We start from the raw sequence: 11612 nt of genomic DNA, 5'->3' as shown, positions 1-11612 counted from the left end.
TTTGTGAACATCAAGTTTTTCCAGGGATGATGAACATCGAAGTTTTCATGGCTGATGATATAATTATTTCATGGCCAAATTATCAAGCCCTTAAATCAAGTTCAATGCGAACTTGAATTAATTGTTCATGGTGCTTGAGCAAATCCAAATTATTATTATCACTCAAGTGTTTATGACAGATAGTTCAGATTTAAGATCAAGCTCTAAAACTTTAAAATCAAATATTGTGGTCTGTTAATATTCTTCTTGAGTTCTTGNCAATTTATTGCAATTTTAGCCTTTCCATATCCAATCCAATCTAATCTGATTTGTAGATTTCATCCTGACCGTCCATAGTTTAAATTAAATTCTAGCCGCTCATCTAAATGGATCCAATGGCCTAGATTTATTAAGCCCTCCATTCCTTTTTTAATCTAAGACCCCAACCCTAAAACAATTTTTTGCACTCTCTTCTTCCTCTCCAACACAGATCAGCCGCCTCTCCCCTTAACTCCTCCGGCGATGGCGAGTTTCCGACGAGAACCAGAGGAGAGGGAGGCCGATCTTCTCTCCTCTCCACCCTCTCCTCCTATCCTCTCCGCCTCTCTTCCTCTCTCCTCTTCTCCATCGCTCCGTCTCTTTTTCTCCGGGCAGCAGCAACTGGAACAGTGCTCCGATCAGCAAACTGCTCCAAGCAGCCGGCGAGAGCTCCTCCAGCACCAGCTCCGACGACCAGCAGCGATGGCGAAGGCCGCTCCGAGCAGCAGGCAACCAGCGGCACCTCCGACCGGCGAGAGCTCCAAGCAACCAGCAGCCACAGAAGCCGACTCTGGCGGATGCTGCTCTGGCCAGCGAACAGCAGCCCCGGCAGGCAACCTCCGGCGAATCCAAAGTATTTCGATAAGGACAGATCTGTAAAGATCTGTCCCAGGTATAAACTTTTACCTTTAAGACTTAAATATTGATGCATGTGGGCTGTTTGTTCTATGTTAATAGCAATATTTTCGTTAGTATATTATGTTAGAACTCCATCCTGTGTATGTATTTAAGTATAATTTTGCCATGGTTTAATATGGTTTTGATGTTCAAGCTATATGTGCTTGAGTTGAGAGTTGCTATTAATAATAGTATTGCAAGAAATTGCACAATGTTCCTCTTGTTTATTTTCCTCCATTCTTGAATCTGATTTTGGCAGATTTGGATAGAGATTTTAATTAGCTTCAATAATGATCATTGTGATTATACCATTATTTGTTTATCAATATTGCTCTTGTGACAATGATCGTTGGTGTAATTTGTTTATAGGATATGATTAGTATATTTACGCCCTCTTGATGTAACAAAATCGATAATCCGTCACTGTCCTTCCTTCTGCATAAAATGTACACATATAGATATCCTTGCTTGAATTTCTCCATAATTCTGACTTTTAGTTGATATCTTTATTGGATTCTTTGTCTTATATTTGGACTAATGCTTGCTAGTTTAACTTGCCACCTAATTGACAATTTGAAATTAATTCTTACCGTATGTCACTCTATTTTTATTTGCCTGGTTGGTAAATTATTGACGTTTTTGAGTTGTAATCATGCAATCCCTTTGAATCAATTATCACGTGTCTTTCTTGATTTCATATATCATCTGTCTGTAAATTGATCATGTTACCTTAATTAAAATTGGTAGATTTTTTATTTGTTTATATATGGTAAAAAAATAAATTAAATTTAGTTTGATTTTTGCTTCCTTCTTAATAAGGAAAATGTGTTAGTGGATATTTTCTCACCTTAATTAAGCTTAACCAGATTTCTTACTTGCTTATATTTGGTAGAAAATAAATTAAAATAAGTCTAATTTTGCTCTCCTTTAAAATAAGGAAAACTAATTCTAAATGTCTCCTTAATTATTTTCTTTTCCTTTTATGTTGTGCCCTCTCTTTTGTATATAAATAAGGCTCATAATTCCTTGTAACAGGACACCCTCTCATATCCGGACATCTCTACATTTTCATACATTTACTCATATCCTAACTTGCTCACATATTCTAATTCTAAGTAAAATAATATTGCTCTCTACCCTTAAAGATTAAGTTTTCCAGTAAACCTAAAAAGCTCCTCTCTACTTGTTATTTTTGCTGTGTTCGGGTCTGGATTAAGTGTGGATCTTCATTGCTGATATTTTTGTTTGCTTAACTGGTTAGTATTCTTATTTAGCACTTTTACTTTTAGATCCATACATTTATATAAGTTGTAATGATAATGTAAGTCCCTCTATCCTCTTTCTATGTGTATGCCATTTGTTGTTAGTTGATATTGTATACATTTGCTCTTCTTTGATTTAACTTGTATTGTTAGTATATGAAATTTATGCTATATTTACTGGTCATATTTGTGGAATGTTGCCTTTTTAGTTTAACAGGTTTTGAACTTGAAGGTTCAAGATATGAAGAGTTGCCATAAGACGAGATTATTTAATTTATGTATTCTGAATTTGTATTTATTGTTTATTTTGGTTTGTAATATTTGTATAAACCTCTAACTCTCTATATATGTGATACAACTTGGGGGGATCGTCTAAGGGAGGGATGGGGATATATGTGCTAACTGTTTATTTATTTATTTTTGCTTATGTGTGACTGTTATAACCTGTCTATCACGTTAATCGCAGAATTGTGCAAATATGTTAGAATAATTTAAATAAGTGATTTAAAATTAACCTTTATTTACAACTTTATCTAATCAAGCAATTTAGCGTAAATATACGCCATAATTTGTTGTGATCTTGACTTTTAGAATCTCGCCTTGCATACCAATATTGTTAAAATGTGGGAAATTGACTGATAAATTATTAGACGCCATGCCTTAGGTTCTTTTCTTGAATCTTCTTATAATTTTAGCATGTCTAAAATTGAATAACATGTTATAGATATCTCCTGCTCATTATTTGATCATTTATGCATTATGATTGCTCATTTTCTGCCATTTAAGATAATTAGGTACTTCGGTCGGATTACAACTAATTAAAATTAATCTGCGTAATTAGTTATTGCTTTGTTAACGATAAAATATCTTTGCGTGTCTATCATTTAAAAGTCTTGTTTATAGGTTATTAATTAAATTGTCAGCATGTCACTAAAAGTTTGAATCGTAATTCAAATGTTAGGATCTTAATAAATTAAGCTTTAATGATATATCTGTTGCAATCAGTAAATAAATAACTCCAGCATGTTCACATTTAGAAATCATGCCTATAGGCTTCTGAATATTGTTATATCTTATATAGAAATTATGAATAATAGGTTTTGATAATATTCTCAGCATATGCCCACTTAGATACCATGCCTACATGAGTTACATAATTTTATATATTATTTGGGTGTAGAAATTAAGCATATAGGTTTCAAGTGATTTTCTATTTTTTATTTAGAAATCATGCCTTAGGATTAATAATTAATTGTTGTGTCAACTAATTGATTGTCTAATAAAATAAAACGTATAATTTTTCAGCATGTTTAATTAATCACTAAGCAACTTTAAGTATGTTAATCATTTAATTAGCATATTTATAGGCTTCTAATCAATTTTCAATATGTTTTTAGTCTGCTATGAATATTCTCTATCTAAAATAAATAATTTTTAAATAAATCAATATCTACTCCTGCATGTTAACTGTAATATTAAATTTGTCTACCATTAAAAAATAGAGTTTAAATCACTCTCTTGCAATATTAATATTTCTGTTTTTTTTTTAAAAAAAATCAATTGGTAATTAAAATCGGCTTTTTTGTAATAATTTCTGCAACCTTCTAAAATAGTCTAATCTGCTACTGCATAAATAATCTATTTTCTGTATAACCTGCTATTTTAAATTCGCTGGCTTAATTATTTTTGCCCGAAATATTTCAGCTTTCTACATTGAATAATTGTTTTGCCACCTCTAATCAACTAATAAAATTCATGCATGCTTTATTAATAAAATAAACTTTTTTTTTGCTTTATGTTATAACTATCTGCCCTCTTACAAGTTAATTGTTATATTGTTATGTTACTTGCTCTTTGTTTATATGCCCACACACTAAACATGAGACCTTCACTTTATGTGTGTTTGCTAGCATGTTTAAATTAAAATCTAGAGGCTAATATGAAACCTTACGTGCTAAATGCTCGTCCAAAGTGTTTGACTTGGTGTTTAGGTGGGCCTATTATATTTTATTTTGTCTAAATTCACCCTAATAGCAGTCCAATGCCTCTTGGACCTTACGTGGGGACGCTAGACACTTTTTAGAGACGAAAAGCATGCGGTGGTGGGGTAGGGGTAGTTTAGGCCCTATGGATATGATGACATCGACTCAGGCTAAAGCGACAAACCTTGGTTTTGTCAGTCCCTACACGGAAGCCTAAAAAAAAAAATAATAATAAAGTCGAGTGCTGATCCTAAAGTCCTGCAAAGTCTCCCTTTCCTTTGTTCCCTTTATTTGTTATTTATATTTATTTGGGGTAGCTTTAATAAAAAATATAAAATGTGTTTATTCTATCTAATTGTGTAAATTTCTCTCCCCTCGCTTATCTCTTTATTTAATGTGTAATATTTATTTATTATGTCATCACTTAGTCTCGCATGCTTATCTAATCAACTAAAATAATGAAAGTGCCTTTAAATACTTAATATTGTTATCACCTAGTTTTCGCATGCTTAATTAATTAAATATATAATTAAAATGGCTTTAACTGTTTAATAGTTTTTATCACTTAGTAACCATGCTAATTAAATAAAATAATAAATGAAGTGACCTTAATTGCTACTTGTAACCCCCACACATTGCATGAGACACGGCCGGGACCCACATTTGTGGACCTCGAGGGATGCCTGACACCTTCCCCTCGAGGTAATTTGAACCCTTACCCTGATCTCTGGTTCGTTGACCTTAGGTAGAATTAGCTAGGTTAGATAGGTGCCCTAACGCGCCTTAATTCGTTAGGTGGCGACTCTTCAATCCTCAAAAGCCCAAAAGAGTTGTTAGGTCGTGCACCAGAACCCGTTTTGAGAAAAACGGGGCGCGACAATATGCCAATGCATGGGCTGGGATCATACCACAAAATTCGTGAAAATGTGCAAACAATGCAAGCAATCCATCACCAGCATTCAAACGAGGCACTTAAAATTAAATAATTATACGACTGATGTAACCACACTACCAAGGTAGAGAGTACTAACCTGGAATCCAACTAGTCCTCACATACGTCCTCGGGCCCAACAATATAATCATAAGCTCAATAAGGATATACCATGCCCACCGCAAATCAACAAGCAAATGGATCAAGAAGAAATTTCAAATCTATAAAGGGGGAGAAAACTCAAGGGACAATATCCTACCCCAATCACATCGCTCCAGTCCCAACCTGAGCACAATCATGACCAACGCACGACTATGACGAGCCACCAAGGTCACAAGCATCATCGCAATGAGAATTACATAAAAACAAGCCCTAAAGGGAACAAACTATAACTACGAGGCGATAAAACACAACCTAAAGAATCTAATGTCCAGCCTAGTCTAAGGCCGCCACGAATCAATCCTAACAAGGATAAGTGAGATCATCTACACCACATGCGAACCCACAGCCTAAACTAAGGATTCTAACACCTACAATAAGCCCAAACAGAATCAAGAAAGAATGAAATAATAAGAGAAAAGCTAAATATCTTAAAAATACCATTCGAAATTACATGAAATCTAAAAGGACGACCCAACGATCGAACTGTCAGTCTCAGCAAGTCATAAATGACTTGTGGTCGCTACAAGAAAGCTCTAAATGCTGAAAAAACTTAAAAAACGAAGAAAATAACCTGAAGGGTCATTACAACATCCACTACTAAAAGGACTTTCGTCCGCGAAAGTAGAAGGACATACAAAGCCTAAAGGCACAAAAAGACGAGGATACCGAGGCCGCATGCTCCGCCAGACCCTTGGACAACCTCTCGGATTGAACAATGCCATCACAAAACATAGCTAAGAGGAAAATCCTCAAAGTCACTTCAAAACACCAAAAACTCCTCCAAATTCATTTTGGTCTCCAACTCTCACCCAATTGAACTAGACTTGCCTAAAAGAACCAGATTCATCTGAAAAGCAAACACCACACCAAAACAACATAATTGAGCAAACGCACAACTCCCAAATAAAAAAAAACTAACCTTATGCTCCATATCTAACATCTTCTAACCACCAAAAGCATTTTATCGGTCCTTAGCTATCCTAAACATTTCTAGCACCAATTGAAACCTTCCTACAAGCCCACACAACATCAACCTTAGAAGAACAACATGATTCTCCCAAATATCGAGGAATGACAACTGCCCAAACAAGGAACTCAGCCCAAGGCAAAACCTCAAAATCCATTTCTAACCCTCAAAACCAACAAACCCATCTGAAACACAACCTTCTAAATCTAACCACACTAATCCAAATGACGATCATCATGTGAACGACAAGGTAGCATTGAGCCTCACACTAGTGACCTACTCCAACCAAAGGAACTTCTGAAACACTGACACTATGAGCTCACAAATTGCTCTGCCACTGCAAATTCGATTCAAACACCCCATCTTAAGAGAAACCAAGCCGGAAGGCGGTGTATCAACATAGTCAACTGGCTGATAGTGGCCCAAGTGTACCAACCCTATCACGAACCATGCAAGCTACCAAGCAAGATAAAAGCAAACCATGCATCCTAAACTAGAACCAACTCCAAAATCCCACAAATTACCATGACCCCATCGTGAAGATGAATCTTCTTAGCAAGTTTTCATTTCCCGACAAGGCTAAGGCCTGAAATCATTGATAAGCATCATCTTTCCGACTCTAAATCATACACTCGCCTTGAGGGCTATAAACGAAACTACAAAGAACCAACACAACAGCTAGTCCAGCCACAATAAGGGATCACACCTCCACCTTCCAGCTAGCCGGTGGCTGACTTATGTAGTGACTTATGGGTGCTTAAGCACCTACTGCCTTTTGTGACAACATTATTATTTATGTACATAATTTAGTAATTCATTGAAATATATTAACTGAGCACCATTATATGCAGCAATTTCCGAGCAAAAATAGTTGACCACCCAAGATACAAAATTTTTGAATCCGCCACTGCAGCTAGCCATAACCAACCTCCAAGAATACAAGAAGCAGACGAATCCAAAAGACTAAACGAGTGAAAGCAATCTCCCAACTACTACTCAAAAGGGTCAGTTCACAACTAAGCCAACCTCCTAAGCCAAATAGGCCCTACAATGGGATTTCTTAGGGGATATTTGTGCCTTATCCCCTTTCACTTAGTATTAAAATCAATCTATTGGTAATTTCATTTTTACATTTCTTAAGTCTACATTAAAGTCCATGTATGAATATTAATATCGTGTTACACGGGTGGGAAGATATTGAGTTATATAATTGCATCACATTGGTTGTCTAAGAATTATTTTTTTCTCATAGTTTATCAAAGTTATTACGTTACTCTATCTAATTCTGTAAGATTTTGAGTTAGGTGTTCATATTTTTTGGCATTCTTTTTCTCAGCCACGGCAGTGAATCATCCAAACAACAAGAAAATTGCTATTCTCAATCTCTGGCACGTGTATTTTTATAAAAAAAAATTGGTACATAATTGAATTCGAATAATCACATAAAATTATTGAAACATAAATTTCTGAGTAATCAAAATAAAATCAACAACTATTTTAACTTAAGGATATTGCTTAAACAAAGTTCAATATATAAAAGAGGTTTCACAATGAAAAAATTGAATCGTTGAGCGGAGAAAGGGCCTAAAATAGTCCTCAACTATTTGAATTGATATAATGTTGCCCTTCATCTATGTTTTGAGTGTGAGCAGTTAGAAATAAGGATATTTTAAGCCAAAAGTTTGAAGTCAAGGGTATCTCGGGGCCAAAAGGTGGATTGGGATAGTTTTGTACCAATTCAAATAGTTAAGAAGCATTTTAGGCCCCTCTATGTATGTTGAAATTTAGATGAATTTGAATTTATTCAACCCCATTTATAATTTATACCAAAGAAGAAAATTAAAGTGACGCAGAAAAATTTATACCAAAAGATATAAATCACCATGCACTCAATTTATAATCGGTGAGACATGATTTATCATCCATCTTATTATAAGTCACAGAGAAATTAAATCAATATGCTTTACTTCATCATTAACGTATACGTATAACTAATATTGACTGATTTATATTGGCGCAAAACAAAAAATAGGACTATAAATTAAAGGGAGAAATTCTCAAGCAGCTAAGCCAAAGAAAGGATTCTCTAACAAAAAGGAGTTAATGAGTTTAATTACAAACTCAAGTTTTAATTTTCTACCTAAAGAATTTATTTTAACCATGTATTACAAAAAAAGTGACTCCTTTTATAACATATTTTCGAACTCACTTTTTTTTAATCTTTTAATTCAAAATTTGAAAATTTTGGTGCACTAATAAATTTAAAATATATTTTAAAAAATAGGGCTCTAGTTGGATTTAAACCCCGGTCTCTCAGGTGGTTTCTTTAGCTTGTACCAACAACACAAGGGAAATCCTATACTCTCCATGGGTGCAACGTTAATTCAATCCATATATATGTGTGTGTAATTTTTTCCCAAAGTTAACGAGTGCACGTGCACCCAAATGTGGGTCCGCCTCTGTTCAAAAGGATACTAAGGAGCTTTTGTTACTTAGTCATTGGTGCAAAAGATGAGGATGACCAGTACCCTTTTTCGACAAATAGATTTGAAATATAATTTGTATTTTTTCGGATTACACTTTTATTATAAATTAATAGAACTTTAAGTCCTTTTCGCAGATAAAAACAATTCACTAGGCGATCATATTCCACAATCATGGTTGTTAAAGAAAATAATTAGGAGGAACGTCAATAAAGGCAGAGGGAGACCTGATTTGAAGTTGATAAATATAAGAATTTACTTTTTAAAATTTATTAAATTATTCTAAATTAATTTTTTTTATATATCTATTTAATAAATTTTAAATATAAATATTAAATTTAGACTAAAGTTACTGATTTGATCGAAACCATAATTGAAGCGCTATGCTCCTCCGTTGGTTCAAAGAAACAAAAAGTCAATCCACGACCATAGTCCTTATGCTAGAATTTCATGCTTTGTAAAATATTTTTGAAAGGTTCCCACAATATCATCAATCATCATTTTTTGAAAATTATGATGCTTCATCCTTCGCTTTGAAAATTTGTAGATACATGTAACTTTTTCTAGTTATTTTAGAAGCTTTATAAAAAAAATATTATTTTTAAAATATCTATTTAAATGAATCAATATTCTTGGTTTTTTGGGGACATTTTTCATGTGAATTTCATTTGCATATTGTTTATGTTGGGCATTAAAAAGGGAGGAGTTGAAATTACTTAGCCGCATACAAAATGAATAGGGAAAAAAAATATGCACAATCTTTTATAGTAAGTTCTATTTTCAAATATTAGGAAAATCGTATTATAGAAAAACAATTTGATTTTTCTAATAGTAACATTATCAATTTTTTTATGATGATGATATAAAATGAACTCCAAAATTCAAATTTGTTTGAATTCAGATGCATATATGATTGTTGTCTCATCATATTTCGACATCTTAAGTTTTAAAAGTCTTCTAGATATACAAATATTGTGACACCTTTAAAATTATAAATTTTAAAAGCTTTTTTTTTAAATTTCATATTTAATAAATAACGTCATTTAAATTAAAACCAGAGTATAAAAATATCATTACATATATGACTTTACAAAGCAGAAAACAAGACATTTTCCAAGTCGGAACGTGATTGTTCCTTGAGAGAAAAGAGAAAACACAAGGACAAACAATGTGAGTCATTAAGATTCTTTGTCTCCTCAAAACTTTCAACAACACAAACAAAATATTTTTCATACATCTCTTGTCTTTTTTTCTTCTATATATCATTCAAGTAGACTTTCATTTCTTCCTTGCTAGTACTGAAAAAAACCTTCACTTATTACTCATCACCTGAAATAGACGACAAATTAAGTTTTAACTATCAGTATAATGAATAAAGGAGGTATGTTAGCGGCAATTATTAAGCAGTAATAATATGATCTGAATATGTACCATCAACATTCTAATATAAATGTCGTTAAAGGTTTTAGTAACTCTAAATATAATGACTAAACTCAATTATCGCTAAATGTTTGTAAAAAAAATATATTGCCACTAAATGTATCTTTTATTGTAGTGTATAATAATTGTAGTTTATATGCTTTAACTATATATTAATACTTCTTAATACCAAACTAATAGAGTAATAGTATAAACTATCAAGAAAATGCTTTTTAGACCTATAATAAACTCAATCCAAAATTTTAGTTCATGAGATAGAAAATTGTAAAAGAATGTACATACTAGATATACAACAGCTCATTCTTCTAACATGTTGAGAATGCTGTACATACTAGATATACAACAGCTCATTCTTCTAACATGTCCAACATGTTCAAAACTAGACAAATAAAATTTAATACGAATATTGTAAAGTAAATAAATTGCCAAATTTAACTTATGATATGAGAATTGTTTAAAATCATATAAAGAGAGAACACACAAGCAAAAACAGTTATGAATTTGATTGAGGAGCACTAAATCGGAGATGTGGATCAAATTAATTACTAAAGAAAACCTTACTTTTTATTTAAATATAGGGCCAAATTAATTAAGTCATAAGTTGATGAGTATGAGATACCATTAATAGTTCTTTTGCAATGAAGAACAGCTTCATAAATAGATGCCTCAGAATCACAAGATCTGCGCCAATCCTCTTCAGAATAATTAGCTATACTTGTCCTTGGAGTCAAAGATGTCCCTTCAGAACTTTCCCACTTCTTCATTAACATTGGTCCCTCCAGCACCTTTGTACTAGTACCACTTTTGCACCCAAAACTCATTTTCTTCAGAAAATCCAACAATTTCTGAAATATCCCAACCCCTGAAGATATCTTATGTTCATCAGAATTCAAAGGCTCCGCCATATTATTTTTCATTATCAATTCCTCCTGATCAGATATCGGAAAATTGAAATCATGTCGATTAACATTAGAGAATCTCTTAGATGGAGAAAGTGAAGGATCCATTTCAATGAACGCCGATTCTTCTTCTTCTTCCATATTGCTATTGAAATTATTAGCTAATATCTTCGGGTAATTCATGTCCATCTCCACTCGCTTTGATTTTTCTGCATACAAACAAGATCAGACACACAAAAAAAAATAAAAATGTGAAGGGGTCTCAACTCTCAATCTCATCAAGTTTTACATGGAAAGTAAGTTATATGGGGTCACACTACGTAGTCAATTTTTAACGTGTGATATAAGGAAGTTTGTTATTATCTACATAATAAGATGAAAGATTGTATAATTATACACAGCCAATACATCAGTACTAAATGATCTTTTTCTTATTCCATATATAAGTAAAACCTCATTAAATTAAATCAATATAGGTGAGACCATCAAAATCATTATATCTTATTAAATTATGTATCATATTTATTGAATTTATATTTTAGAAAAATTATTATATATAAAGTACAATGTG

At 32.9% G+C, this 11612-nt stretch overlaps 1 protein-coding gene across 1 annotated transcript; it reads right to left on the bottom strand.

The window, feature by feature from the left end:
- Positions 1-9752: 9752 nt before the first annotated feature.
- LOC125851508 (probable membrane-associated kinase regulator 6) lies at positions 9753-11283 on the bottom strand. Its single transcript, XM_049531288.1, has 2 exons — positions 10762-11283; positions 9753-10031 (listed from the first exon to the last, which is right to left on the bottom strand). Exons 1-2 carry the CDS (start codon positions 11228-11230, stop codon positions 10021-10023), a joined length of 480 nt encoding a protein of 159 aa, XP_049387245.1. The 5' UTR covers positions 11231-11283; the 3' UTR covers positions 9753-10020.
- Between the last annotated feature and the right edge of the window lie 329 nt (positions 11284-11612).

Source organism: Solanum stenotomum, unplaced genomic scaffold (genome assembly GCF_019186545.1).
Source record: "Solanum stenotomum isolate F172 unplaced genomic scaffold, ASM1918654v1 scaffold26577, whole genome shotgun sequence".
In the NCBI taxonomy this organism is placed as follows: domain Eukaryota; kingdom Viridiplantae; phylum Streptophyta; class Magnoliopsida; order Solanales; family Solanaceae; genus Solanum; species Solanum stenotomum.
This window is presented reverse-complemented; position numbering and strand designations above follow the sequence as displayed.